Here is a 15232-nt window from a genome sequence, read left to right on the forward strand (position 1 = left end):
ATCACTTTATCCTTCAAGACAAGACACATTTGCCAGAAGCAAGTCTACACTTCAGAATTATTTCCACCCTAAGTACTTAATACATATGTGTAGACATGTATGCATGTGACAAGATACACAGTACATGCATGTCTGTATACATGTACATAAAACACACACACACACGGAAACACACACGTCCGGCCTTTAGGAGCTAAGTATCTGTCAGACTGGCTATGGTCTCCTCAGGAGCAGAGAGAGCCAAAGTTTCATCTTTATTTCCTTGAAGACATCAAGTCATTCAAGACTGAAACCCTATCAGCATTTCAGAAACAGGCAAGGACCTGTTACTGTCACTATGGAAACGGGCCTTGCCCGCTGAACCATGGATCTCAAACTGAAGGATACTGTGCCACATGCCCTGCACGTTAGTTTTCTGGCACCAGGATACGCCGTTGACGGACCTGTATGATGCGCCCGTACGATGGTTTTGAGGTGCCCCCATCACAGAGGGTGCTACCCTCAGGGCTGTAAGACAGCTCTGAGAGTTCCGATCATGTAGGCATGAAACACTGCTGTTCCTGTGTGTGCTGGGGAAGCTGAAGAGGCAGAACCAAGAGAAGCTGTGCAGGACACGTGTCACCGTGACAGAACCAGTGACACAGCAAGCGGACTGCTCTCTGGGAAGGGCGGTGGCTGCACAGACAGGGACGTCACGTGGGACCTGCGGCCGTGACAGAAGAAAGCGCACAGCTGCCTACCTGATTCACTAGGAAGCAGAGGACACGTTCCAAATGTGTGTAACCAACTCTTCAAAAAATATTAGAACATGAGAAAGTGCAGTACTGAACACTGAATTAACGGATTAATAAGTGTTATAAATAAAACTGAGACAACATTGTGTCACTTTTTCTACTACTATTTTTTTAAGAAAAAGAAGACAAGGCCCCTTTTCATCTCACGTTCAATTATGAGTAAATTCTTCAAACTACTCAGAACTCCCATGTTTACAACTGTGTGACTCATCATAGTTTATCTGAAGAGCAGCTCTCACTTTCAGGCTTCTAACCAGGGCTTCCAGGAAGCTGTTTCTAAGAGCGTGTGAACCTCTAGAGGGGCTCTGACCACCGACTAGGCTTCGAGGCTTCGGGACAACACTTCTAGCCCCTCAAACTCTCTCACCACCTCCACCATCCTTCCCTTTTGCCATTTCTTCCTCCACGAGGGGAAGGCACTTATCCAAGGGCGCGGCACTCACTAAGACCAATATTCCATGATGCCCTTAATTTCTCCTATAAACCAAAAAATGCGAGATGGAAGGAAAGAAAGGCAAAAGGGAAAAGAACCTGTTATTTCCTGTCATTAAGATGTGATAAATAACTGTGATGGAAAAAAGAGAAGTTCATCTACTTTGAAATTATTTTAATTTAGAAATAAAAAAACATCTTGGAAGAAAAAAAAAAACACAAAAGATACAGGCAAATTTTCACTCCATGAGCTTCTCGAATCCTCACTTGTTCATCAATCCCCAAGACGAAAAACACTGTTTTAAAAAGGTATTCAGCCACCACTGTAACAGAAAGGAAAAAGACGGTCAATTTTGAGTGTACCTAAGACTTTAATAATAATAATAATTGAAATGCAACACGCTGTAAAATTTTATGGGGCCAAAACCAGCTATTTGGGACCCACACCTACATTCCCTCAAAAGAGCACCAAAGAGAGAAACCAAACCTGAAAATCCTGGAACTGAAAAGGGCTTACAGACGACGTGGCTGCTGGAACAGGCGTACCTGCCCAGAGCCAGAGTCTTCGTTTGGGACGCAGGCTTAACCGTCTAGCCTAACACCTTGTTATGTAACAGGACGGCTGGTTGAAAACTTCCAATGTGCTGTACTATCAGTCATCTGGAGTCAAGGATACAGACTAGCACTAGTGTATCTTACCACGGTCACTCAAATCCTGGTTTATTAATGAAAAAATCACCTATTCTACAGAACTTCTACGTTTCAAAAGCATAAACATTAAAACTGTATACAAGACACACTTTACAACTGTGGTGTCTGAGAAAGAACAATTCCAGTACTAGATGAAAGCACCACTCCCAAAGCAAATCCTCCTGTATCTTTACTTTAATGCTAAGTATTGTAGGTGCTTTATCACTAAATGGTATTGCCGAAACTCAAACACCCCAAAATATGTAACTCCTTCAAATCATAACCCCATGGATATTAATTTTGCCTGTACAGAAGAGAAAAAAATTTCATCATAAGGGGAAAAAATGTGGTAATTCAGCCTAATGAGAAAGAAGCTTGTGTTTATATTCTATTTGCTAACATCTCAAAACAATTTAAAGAGAGATTTAGGCTCTTCCCAGCAGGAAGAAGATTTCTTAGTTTTATACCTCTCACAGCATATCACGAAATGAGTAAATTTTCTGAAAGCCTGTCTCAAAAAATGTTTTACTTGGCCTTCATTTTAATGTAAAAACTACCTAAAGATAGATTTTTAACTCTTTAAACTCTGAAATAATTTCGTTACTAGAAGGAAAGTTTTCTAAGCAACTTGCTTCCAAAAAGTCACGGTTCAACAGTCTCTGACTGTAAGGGCGCCTGCTGCGGAAATGAGAATTCAGAGAAAGCAAATTTCTAACACTGGTTTCAAAAATCTACTGGGAACAACTGACGGACGAAAGAGTCTCAACCCCAGAGGGACACGCTGAGCGTGCTGTGCTCTCTCCTAAAAGGTACTTTAGGCCGCAAGGCAGATAACGAACTAAAACATGTGCCAACCCGACACTGGGATGAGTAACAACACCGTACAGATTAAAAATCCAGGCGTCCTCCACGAGCGAGTCCAGCACAAAGGAATCAAGTCGGGCCGACGTTCCAGGCTTAGGCTAAAGAAAACCACACCCACTCTACACGCAGGCTAAAGGAAACTCACTGCAGTGGTCATTCGAGAGAAACGGAAGATTTCAGCCGATAGCAAGAAAGCACCCGAGGAGGCACTGGGCTCTAAGCAAGCACTGGATTTTGAGAGGCTCATGAAATGCCAACTGGAGCCCAAGTGAGGCAGGTGACCCAGAAAGAGCGGTGTCTCTAAAAGAACCAGGAGCAGAGGCGGTCCACACAGCAGTGGGACCCGGGCTCCCAGCCAGGGGCTGAGCTTCACACGTGGCTCGGCCACGAACAGGCATGCGACACAAGTGCTGCCTGCTTCCCCCATGCCTCAGCTCCCCTGCAACGGAGATGAGATACTGCCAACCTCGAGGGCTGTCCCAGCAGTTTGAAAGGTCCCCAGCTCACAGCAAGTGCTCCGTCAGTGTCAGCAACTATTATCACCATCACACGCATCAGAAGTACAGAACCAGAAGCTGTTCCCTTCATCAACAAATACCAACTCCAGGCTCTCAATGGGCCAAGAGCGCTCTGGACGAGGTTCTGCAGTGTGTACACACACGCACACACGACAAAACACAGAAGTACGGTCATGTACTAGTACTGCCTGACCAATCAGTGAACACAGCCACCTAAAGAAGCACCGTCAGTCCCACTGCCTCGGACACAGCCTGGAGGCAGGGGGCTCACCGACGCTACCCCCGCCCCTGAAATCACAGGAGCCCAGGGCCATGGAGGCTCAGCTTTCCTAATTCTGCTTTAGGATTCACTCAGGATTCCACGATCCCACAACTGGCACTTCTCACGAGGACCATTAACAGAGATTTCTGAACTCATGGAGGAGATCTGCGACTTGGTCCTTTCCAGGTCGAACTTTCCATGATCCTAAACTATCCCTCCGCGTACATGTGTGTAACAGCTACGATAACCTACTTAAGAAATCCACTGAGGAGTTCCCGTCGTGGCGCAGTGGTTAATGAATCCAACTAGGAACTGTGGGGTTGCGGGTTCGATCCCTGGCCTTGCTCAGTGGGTTAAGGATCTGGCGTTGCTGTGAGCTGTGGTGTAGGTTGCAGACGCGGCTCGGTTCCCGTGTTGCTGTGGCTCCGGCGTAGGCTGGTGGCGACAGCTCTGACTGGACCCCTAGCCGAGGAACCTCCATATGCCAGGGGAGCAGCCCTAGAAAAGGCAAAAAGACAAAAAAAAAAAAGAAAAAAGAAAGAGATCCATCTGATATCACGCAACCAGTCACTTGCCATTTCAAAGACAATCTCCACCGGCATCCATAGTAAAACATCTGGCACTTAAATCCCATAAAACAAGCCTAAAAGGCTCATCTTATGATTATCTAAATGACAGCGAAGGCTCAGAGGCTTAAGCGTATACAAAAACCACAGAGCAAGTAAGTACTGCAACTCCACTAAGTCCTTACACCCAACACAACCGCCTACAGCTGACCCCGCTACGTGCACACTGCCGAAGGTGTTCCATCAACCTGGGATGACTCCTAGAGGCAAAAGCGTTCAGAAAATAATCCCAGTGTTTTCTGGTCTTCTCTCCTCCTCGCTAACACCCCTAAAGGTTAAAACGCCCTCCCACCAGCATCAGTGCCTCATCACAGTAACCACAACTTCCGTCCAGGTTCCTACCTGCCTAAGTCACAGATCTTTCCTCTAACACGAGTAAGAACCACTGCCCTCACTGAATGAACTGGGCACAGGGCAGCAAGGTGGGCTGTCCACGGTCATGATGGCTGAAAAATGCCAAGAAAGAGGGTCCGACCTAAGCATCCGGTCCAGGGTGCGAAGTCCACCACCAAGGGGATTTTCAGGTGGGGAGCAGTTCCCCTGCACCTCGGAAGCCTTGCTGACAGGCGAGGACAGGACACAAAGAGGGCCTGGATCTGATTACTGATTCTGTCGCTGAATACTTGCTTGGTCTCATATCGAGTGTCTTTAACTCACCTCCTTGATCGTTTTCATTAAAAATAATTAGTGCCTACAACAGAGCAGCTATTACATAAGATATAGAGTCACTGTGAATTATCTGGTACTCAATAAACATCAGCAGACTCTACCACATCAAAAAGTCAAAAACACATGTGTATTAACAAATAGCAGCTGTCAAATAACTTGCCTTTTCACTCCATCTCAGATACGGTCTATTTCAAAAAGTTTACTTACACAATGATGTTATTAATAGGAATATGGATCAATTTCACAAAAAAACCAATGAATCCCATTATAGCAAATCCTATTGCTGTTGCCATGGCAATCTTCTGGAACTCTGGATGTAAAAACACAAAGTTTACATTATTTTTTGCACTCTCACTGTACACATAGACAAAAAAAAAAAACTAGCAGTGTTATAAACTTACAAATGGACCCTTCTCCTGATAAGTACATAGTTTTAAACAAAACAAAATATTACAGTATTAATAGTAAATTATTTGACAGATTTTTATATTTTCTTTTTTTTGTTTTGTTTTGTTTTGTTTTTTTGCTATTTCTAGGGCCACTCCCGTGTGGCATATGGAGGTTCCCAGGCTAGGGGTCCAATCGGAACTGTAGCCGCCGGCCTACGCCAGAGCCACAGCAACGCGGGATCCGAGCCACGTTTGCAACCTACACCACAGCTCACGGCAACGCTGGATCCTTAACCCACTGAGCAAGGGCAGGGACCGAACCCGCAACCTCATGGTTCCTAGTCGGATTCGTTAACCAGTGCGCCACGACGGGAACTCCAGATTTTTATATTTTCATATTTTACTGGCATTTAAGGAAACATAAAAATAAAATGCACGGGAGTTCTCGCGGGCTGTGGCACAATGGGATCGCAGCGTCTTGGGAGTGCTGGGACACAGGTTTGATCCCCGGTCCAGCACAGGGAGTTAAGAATCCAGCCTTGGAGCTCCAGTCGTGGTGCAGGAGAAACAAATCCGACTAGGAACCATGAGGTTGCGGGTTCGATTCTGGCCTCGCTCAGTGGGTAAAGGATCTGGCGTTGCCATGAGCTGTGGTGTAGGTCGAAGATGCGGCTGGGATCCCATGTTGCTGTGGCTGTGGTGTAGACCAGCAGCTGTAGCTCTGATTAGACCCCTAGTCTGGGAACCTCCATATGCCGCGGGTGCAGCCCTAAAAAGAAAAAAGACAAAAAGACAAAAAAAAAAAAAAAAGAATGCAGCCTTGTTGCAGCTCCAGCTTAGATTGTGACAGTGGTTCAGATCTGATCCCTGGCCTGGGAACTCCACATGCTGCAGAGCAGCCGAAAAGTAAATATACAAATAAATAAAATAAAATGCCTGTTCATGCTAGTGAAGCCATCAACAAGCAGTGAAATTTTACCTTAGCAAATGACCAGAACACCAAAAAGAAATGAAGAACAGAGAAGATACACAGTATTTGTCTTAAAAATTTGGTAACATTGCTAAAAATATCAATTATAAAAGCACAGAACATAACTTTTTATAAACAATAGGTCCAGCCTATTTGATATCATAATTAAGCCAAAAATAATGCTTGAAAATCCAAATCGGGTTGAGTACAATTTTATGCAGTGGTTTCACACCCACGTCATGTTCCCACTTAACGTTCTTTCTACAGGGAGGTGCTCCGGGCACTCTGGACGCGGCTGGTTCCATTAAATGAGGCCAAGCAGGCCTCTATTCCTTTCACAATACTGTGGTTGTGACTGTCCTCCGTCAAAGATTCTAAGCTCTACAGCAGCAAGGACTACTCCCTATTACACTTTTCGGTATTATATCATCTATATACTCTATATGTCATATAATGCGTTATATTATATTCTCTATTATATTCCCAAGCAGCTGTCAATAAATGAACAAAGACAGACAAATTCTGATGTACCTTTTAACACATGAATTATGATAAAAAATTAAACTGTCTAGGCTGGCAGTAACTAAGTTGTTGATTTCTTGTGAAGATCTTTTTTTTTAGGGAAGAATGGGGGTGGGGAGGGAAATGGCACAGCAGGGCCAGCTGCACAAGATTTTCCAGAGCGGAACTATGAAAGGCACTGAAAACTCTGAAGTCATGAAATAGGACTAGGGCAAAAGCACCACGGAATATAAGGCTCCAACAAATAATCTTACGTGATTAGAAAATACATAAAACAGAGAAACTTATAAGGTGTATAAAAAGCACACAAAATTTAGGAAAAAATATGAAAAAGCCATAAAGCAAAATAAATAAAAATGTTATTAAACAGGAAGACATTAATCAAATAAAAGCCTTAGAAAATGCAAAGGTCTGATTTTTTTTCTTTCATGTCAAAGCTACTACCTTTTCTATCAGGTTTGGTGCATCTTTTAACCAGCCGAATGGAGTCCTTCACAAACTGCCGACTTGGCTCAACGAACTGCATCACCTGATCCATGATGCCTACTGAAAAAACAAACAAACAGAAAAGATGCTCACTGGTGTTATTTATTATACAGCAAAGTTCTCCTGAGTTATGTCACCATGTAAATGAGGAGTTCTGGCTGTGGCTCAGCAGGTTAAGAACCCACCTAGTATTCATGAGGATGTGGGTTCAATCCCTGGCCTCCCTCAGTGGGTTAAGGATTCAGTATTGCTGTGAGCTGTGGTGTAGACTGGCAGCTGTAGCTCCAATTCAACCCCTAGCCTGGGAACTTCCATATGCTGCAGATGCAGCCCTAAAAATTAATGAAAAAAATGTAAATGAGACTAACCTGATATGGGTCAATTTCTTCTCATGGGGCGGGGAACAGACTCACAAGTGTGAAGTGACATTATTTTTGGAATCCCCAGCAGAGCATCAAAACAAAGGCAGTTAGACAACACAGGTTTGGCCCAAATTGTTATCAGCGACAAAGGGCACAAGCTCTTAATGTTATAGGGCTCTCACTGCTAAGGCTAAGCCCCTGAGGAGACGCCCACTCCTGACCCACCCTGCTGTCTTCCTTCTGAGGAGGAACTAACAGCATCAGGACTCAGTAAGTACTTTCTACATTTTATTATAAACTCCACAGACACCAGTGTCCAGTGAGGTGAATGTCAACTATGGTGCTGCAAGTCTAGAGTGGAGACAAATGTGGTTCAGATTGTTCCAAACCTCGGCCAAACAACACTTGAAGAGTCCATGGACTACTAGGTACAAAATTTTCAAACCCCAAAGACTGGCTGAACAGAGATGCAGGTTCTGAGAAGCTATCAGCTAAACTCTAAATCTTTACATTTGGACACACCTTTTAAGGAAAAAGGGCTACATGTTTTATCACACAGTTTCTTTTGAGAACCCTACTGCAGAAAAAGAGCAGGGCCACCCGGTATAGAGCTAAGGAAGCCAGCTCACTGTTGGTACTTTATTTCTAGTGCTTGCGGCAGAGGCCAGGCACACAAATACTCTATAAATTTCTGCAGAATGAATGAATGAATGAATGCCACCCGTAAGAGCAGGTGGTGGTTCAAATCCCTTTCTTCCCTTTTTTCAGCCTCTCCAGGCCCAGTTTTCTCACCCACTGTGGAATAATGCGTAGGAAACACTAAAGCACACTAGGAACTCTACGAACATTCTGGGCCAGCTACGCTGGGTCCCTCCTACACACCTGTCCTCGGCGATGAAACCGAAGGGCCCTTTCTCCAAACACAACGCACAACACCCAGCCCTCTGCACCGAACGTCAGGGAAGCGGCCTGAAACCCAGTAGGATCCCCCGGCCCAGCCCCACTCTCCCATCCCACAGGCCGGGACTGCGCTCTCCCGGTCACTCCGCCCCACCGCCCCAGACGCAAGCCCCGCGGGACCCTCCGCCGAAAGCGACCCCGCACGGGTGGCCGAGGCGGGGATGCAACGCCCCGCCCGGGGCCAGAGCTCAGCCTGGGGGCCTCGTCCCCGACGCCCTGCAGGAAGGCGGCCGGAGGGCTGGCCCACGCCCGCCGTCTCCGCTAGCCCCCACAGGTGGCCCCAGCGCCCGCCGCACGGGAACTCACCTTTTCGCCGCCGCCTCCGACTCTAGAGACACGTAGCACAAGAGTCCGCAGACAGACGTCCACCGGAACCGGAAGCCGGACTCGGCTACGGCCCGCTCACCTCTCCGTTCATTGGCCCATTGGAGCGACGTCAGCGCGCAGCCGCAGTAGGACGCCTCGGCCTCTCTCGCTGACGGGCGCACACAGTGTGGCCAACGCTCCGGGTGCAGCGTGGGCGGGGCGTGCTCCTACGCCCTCCGCCGGGTGGGCGCCAGACCCAACCCCACCGACCCACCGCCGGCTCCGGCTCCAGAGACACGTAACACGCCCACCGGAACCGGAAGCCGGCCCGGCTACCACCCGCCCACCCCTCCGTTTCATTGGCCCGTTGGAGAGACGTGGGCGCGCAGGCGCAGTCGGACGCCTAGGCCCTGCTCGCGGACCTGCGCTCGGAGTGTGGCTGAGGCCCCGGGGGCGGTGTGGGCGGGGCACGGGTGGGGCACGCTCGCAGGCCCTCCCAAGACCGCGGGTCGTGGGGCGGGGCGTGCTCGCAGGCCCTCCCACTGTGGGCGGGGCGTGCTCGCGGGCCCTCCGCAGTGTGGGCAGGTCGGGGGCCGGGGCATGCGTGGCCTGACCTGCTCACGGGTGGTTGCTTCTCTATCGGGTCACCTTTGCTGGAAGGCCCAGCGGTCGGGCCACTGGCTCCGATGGGCTTCGTCGCGGGCGGTGACTTTTTGTATTTAATTTTACTTAAATTTTTTTTTGTCTTTTTTTTTTTTTGCCATTTCTTGGGCCGCTCCCGCGGCTTATGGAGGGTCCCAGGCTAGGGGTCGAATCGGAGCTGTAGCCACCGCCCTACGCCAGAGCCACAGCAACGCGTATTTAATTTTACTAGTCGAAGTGAAACTATAACCAACGTGGTGTTTTTTATGACAGACCTAACGGGAGACGGTCTCCCACCCCAAACCTGGCCTTCCTCGGTGCCGTCCTGGGACTTCCGCTGGGCTGAGGCCGTCATTTGGGGTTCTCTGGATTTGCACTGGGGACTTATAACAACATATGTGTGTTATCTGTGGATTTGCAGACACGGACACAAGGTGGTCACTGGTGAACTTGTCAGCCTGTGATCCTGTGTTTTTAAAATGAAAAGCTCTTTTGACCATTATTTATCGAGCATCTGCTGTGTATAACGCTCTACTAGGTGTTATGGATGAGCCAGACTTGTCATACCCTCCTATCATGGTCTTGTAAGGGAACGCGCAGGGTAGGGAGGGGAACAAAAGAACAAAATGATTATGACCGAAGCTACGTGGCAACTAAAGAGGGGGTTGTGGAGAGGGTGGAATCAAGGTCACTGCAGGCCTCTCAGCAGATGTCACCTGGGCTAAAGGCCTAGGAATGAGGAGTAACTCAGACACCCCAGTCTGTCCAGAATCTTAACATTTTTAAAACTGAGGCAGAGTACCCGTATGAATTTTGCCGTCAGTACGGACCACCCTCAGTACAGCGTATGGACACTCTGTAAAAGTATAGATTCCTGACCCAACCCACTCAATCAGACTATCTGGACGTGTAGATATTAGAAACTTTATTTTAGGAACTGACGTTTTCACACATGTGAACTCAGCACTCTCAGCTGGTCCTGAACTGCCTTTATTCCTGTGGTGCCCTGGTCACGCTCCTTTGTTAGGCTAAGAGAAGATGTGTTTCACAGACCCCTGCTTTTTTCTGACCACTGTGGAATTAAAATATAAATCTCTAACGGCAAGATACCTAGAAAAAATCCCAACTATTTTGAAAGTTAAATAACAGACTTCTAAATAAAAGAAAATCCAAAGAGTCAAGAAGAAATCAGGAGGGAAGTTAGAAAATAATTTGAACCAAATGATAATGAGAATATAGTATATCAAGCTGCAAGATACCACTGCACACGAGAATGCTTCAAAAGATGGACCACATCAAATCTGGACGTAAGTACAGTTTAATCAGAACTCTTATAGCTGTTGGTAGGAGTGTAAAATGGTACATAGTTTTATAAAACTATGACCCTCATGTCAATTTTATTGAACTCTTATTTACAGAAGAGATAGACAAATATAATCACAAAAGGCTTGTACGAATATACAGCCGAAAAACTAAAAGTGAGTCAGGAGTCCATCAGCAGGTGAATGGATGAACAAAAAGATCTATTTCCCCAATGAAATGCAGTTGCGCAACTGAGAAAATATATACGTGTGTGTATATACATGTATGTGTGTGTGTGTGTGTGTGTATGCAACAACACTGGTGACTATCAGAGAGTGTGTGGAAGAAGGCTGTGGAAGAGAGTAAGTGCTGTAAGTTTGTAAGAAGTTCTAGACAAGGCAGAATTTAAGGTACGGAGAGAACAGTGCTTGTCGGGGTGGGGATTGAGCAGGAGAACGAGGGAATTGAGGAGTGAAAGTGATAGATCTTGACAAGGACTGGGTTACACGGGGGTCTTGGTTCAGACGACTTCAGCAGAATACCATCAACTGGATGGCATGAACAATGAGCCGGGATTTCCCACGGTTCTGGGAGATGGAAGTTCCAGATCGGGGTGCCAGCATGGCTGGGTTCTCAATAGACAGTGTGGTTCTGGTTTACAGAGGTCTGCCTTCTCCTGGTGTCCACGCACGGTTGCCAGTCCCAGCCCTGGAGCCCCACCCTCATGGCCTGCTTACTGCCAAAGGCCCCTCCTCCAAGTGCCATCACCTTAGCGCTTCCATCGATGAATTTGAGGGGGACACAGGCAGCAGTCCATAGCCACACTGTGTGCATTTCTCACAACTCATCAAATGGGTTTTCTTAAAGTCTGCATTCTTCCTAAAAAAAATAAAGAGTGTACCCAGATATTGAACCCTAAATCTGGTTAAATGATATAACTGCTGACAGGAATGAAGTTACAGGTACAAGGAAGCAGACATTGCAAACTCCTAGCTGTGGCTGTGTGGGTATTCACTGAACAATACAACATTTTATTCTCATGTTAATAATGTTTACTGAAGTACAGTTGACTTACGATGCTGTGTTAATTTCTGCTGTACAGCAGTGATTCAGTGACATACACATATATCTATTCTTTCTCAGTTTCTTTTCCCATATAGGTTATCGCAGAATATTGGGTAGAATTCCCAGTTCTACAACAGCAGGTCCCTTTGCCCAATCATTCCGTATACAATAGGTTGCATATGCCAGTCCCAAACCCCCAGTCCACCCTCCCTTGGACCACTCCCCTTTGATAGCGGTGAGTTCTTTTCTGTGAGTCTGTTTCTCTTCTGCAAATAAGTTCATTTGCATCAGTTTTTTAGATTCTACAGAGAAATGATACCATGTGGTATTTGTATTTGTCTTTCTCTTTCTGACTTACTTCTCTTAGTATGAGAATCTCTGGGTCCATCCATGATGCTGGAAATAGCATCACTTCCTTCTTTTTTATGCCTGAGTAATACTCCATTGTGTATATGGACTGCATCTGCTTAATCCATTCGTCTATTGATGGACGTTTACATTGTTTCCATGTCTTGGCTATTGTGAATAGTGCTGCTGTGAACATACAGGTACATGTATCTTTTTGAATTGTAGTTTTTTTTTTTGGTTTGGGGGGTTTAGTTCTTTTTTTTTTAATTGAAGGTTTGTGGCAACCTTTCATTGAGCAAATAGATTGAACCCATTTTTCCAACGATATTTGCGCATTTTGTGTCTCTGTGTCACATTTTAGTAATTCAATATTTCAAACCCTCCACCAGCAAAAAAAGATTACATTTCACTGAAGGCTCACGTGAAGGTTAGCATTGTTTAGCAATAAAGCGCTTTTTAGTCAAGACATGCACATTGCTTTTTAGACATAATGAATGCTTTTGCACATCCAATAGACTCAGTATAGTGTAGACCAGAAAATGTGTGTAACTTGCTTTATTGCAATATTTACTTTAATGTGGTGGTCTGGAACCGAACTTGCAATGTATCCAAGTTATTCCGTAATGTTTGAGTATTATGGGATAAGCAGGTGAGTGATTATGTTAGTGTCAAGAAAACCAGAATTTTCAGAGCTGCTGAATGGAAAAGCAGATTAATGATAGATAAGTTTAAATTAAAAGCTTATCATCTTTGGTTTGAATTGGAAACGTCAGTATGAGTTATCAAGTATTTTCTCTGAAAGCGAATAAACAAGACTTCCTAGTTCCAATCCCTGAAAGGCCTAGAAACAGTGATGAACTCAATAGCAGTGAGCTCTTTCACCCCTGCCAAGACCAGCTCAGCAGGTGCGGGCTGAAGAACGGGTGCTGTGGACTTAAGAAAAAGTTTACGGAAAACAGGACCCAGAGACATTTATCCTAATTAAAGGTGGGAACCGGGGGACTCAAGGTCTCAGGGACCAAGAAACCACACTGCTTGTATTGTGCTCTTTCGGATGACCTCAAGTGAGGAGGGGGTTATAGGTGCAGGATATAGCTCTTTTATTATTTTAAAAGTTCTTTTATTATTTTAAAATTCAAATAGCTAGTAGATGGCTAAGCTTTTAGTCTGACCTTTAGGCATTTAACAGTCATTAGCATTGAGGAAGCTTGGTTTTAGCTATCTCTGCATCGCATCTAGAGAATCCCCACTGTGCTTCCATGCCTATCTGTGGCAACGCGATGCCCAGGTTTGCACCCGTTCTCCTTGCTGATGCATATTCTGCTCATAACCCCCTGGGGCCTTGAGGTTCCTCTTTCTCTTATTTTAACAGGACATATCATGCTGTGCAAAGGACGTGCCAGTCTGCATCCAGCGTGCCTAGGCCAACGCATTATGTCCTCATTCAGCTGACCCCATGAATAACTTAATGCCTTTTGATCTTTGTTCTTAAGCTTAAGTCATCTACCGTCACTGAGACTGTTTTTCAAGCAGGAAGATGGGATAAAGTAAAGCAGGACAAGATGGCGTTTTCAGCAGAGAAAACAGAAGCAGCGACCCCCCCCCCGCCCCCGCCCCGGATTTCAGTCTCCAAGCACTGTTTGGAGAAGCGGCGAGGACTCAAGGCGGAGGCAGGGAACTCACAGGATGAGCCTGGACGGTTTTACTAGAAGACTAGCAGAGTTTTACCAAAAGGACCTCAGGAGCTAACCAGAAAAGTTTCCTGCTGGCCAAAAATGGAACAATTTAATGTCAATAAGGATGATAAATGCAGTGCCCTGAAACACACTAAATGTGTTTAAATCCGTAGGTTTATAGTGAAAACGTCTCAGTCCCCGTTGGAGAACATAAAGGAAGCATTTAATTATTTTGAAAACTAGCCAATAAAGTGAAAGAATCAAGCCTTTACCCTGATTTTCCTAGAGAGTCTAATCAAAATCATTGATGAGGGGAAACTTTTTATAAAATTATCCCAGCTAACACGCAATGGCAACAGGGAGTCCCAGTTGTGGCTCAGTGGGTTAAGGACCCAGCATTGTCTCTATGAGGACGCAGGTTTGATCCCTGGCCTCGCTCAGTGGGTTAAGGATCTGGCGCTGCCATGGCTGAGGCCTAGATCGCAGATGCAGCTCGGATCCTGTTTGTCTCCTTGGAACCGTGGCCTGGTGACAAGCATTGCTTCTGTCCCTGCCTGTAGCAGGAGGCTGCAGGCACAGGGCAGCGGCCGGGCTCCAGCTGTGTTTCCTGTGCTAAAGATATGCGTCCTGTTTTCCCCTCTGGCACAACGCCTTGCCCTGACCACCGCCTGGTCCCAAGTGCACCCAGTTACCTGGGGTGGGGCGGGGGCTCGATCTCAGATGTTCCTCTGATCCGCACAGGCCTGAGAGCCCTGCCCCGCTTGGGGTCGTGCTGCAAAGGCTTTTACTCTGGAAGGTTTCCCTTTGAATTTTACCTGAGCTTCCTATGAAACCCTCAGACTACTTTTCTCCAAAGTAGGAAATATTTGTGGAAATTCCCAGCATGTCTTTCACTCTCTTTCTGGCATTTAAGACTAAGGCCAAGGGGCTATGCCAAGCCACGCCAGAATATTTTTTTCTTTTTCATGATGTACAGAGGTTTATGGCATGAAGGTGAATGCTTCTCCTTATTTGGTTCTTGCTCTTGGGGGTCAGCAAACTCCAGCTCACAGGCAACAATTTGGCTCAACACTTGTTTTTGTAAATAAAGTTTTATTTGAACTCAGTCCCGCTCATTCATTTCCTTGATGTCTAGGGCTGCCTTAGAGGCCATCTGGCCTGCAAACGTGAAATACGTGTTATTGGGCCCCTAATAGAAAATATCTGTTGCCCTTTTAAGGAGACGATAGAGAGACATCAATAAAACCAAAAAAGATTCTTTGAAAAAATCAATAAAAATGGTAAATCTATAGCTAAGCTGCTAAGAAAAAAAAAAAGAAAGAAAAAGAAAAACCCTCCACAAGTTTCAA

The 15232-nt window shown here is 46.0% G+C and overlaps 1 protein-coding gene across 2 annotated transcripts; it reads right to left on the reverse strand.

The window, feature by feature from the left end:
• Window positions 1-1386: 1386 nt before the first annotated feature.
• Window positions 1387-9159, reverse strand: SEC61G (SEC61 translocon subunit gamma). Of its 2 annotated transcripts, none has more exons than XM_047752943.1 (4): window positions 8851-9159; window positions 7181-7279; window positions 5063-5165; window positions 1387-1549 (listed from the first exon to the last, which is right to left on the reverse strand). In XM_047752943.1, exons 2-4 carry the CDS (start codon window positions 7272-7274, stop codon window positions 1540-1542), a joined length of 207 nt encoding a protein of 68 aa, XP_047608899.1. In that variant the 5' UTR covers window positions 7275-7279; window positions 8851-9159; the 3' UTR covers window positions 1387-1539. The 2 variants fall into 2 exon arrangements, with proteins under 2 accessions (XP_047608899.1, XP_047608898.1); XM_047752942.1 differs by having other exon boundaries at window positions 7181-7282; window positions 8851-9155.
• Between the last annotated feature and the right edge of the window lie 6073 nt (window positions 9160-15232).

The sequence above is a fragment of the Phacochoerus africanus genome, chromosome 11 (assembly GCF_016906955.1).
Source record: "Phacochoerus africanus isolate WHEZ1 chromosome 11, ROS_Pafr_v1, whole genome shotgun sequence".
Taxonomy (NCBI): Eukaryota; Metazoa; Chordata; class Mammalia; order Artiodactyla; family Suidae; genus Phacochoerus; species Phacochoerus africanus.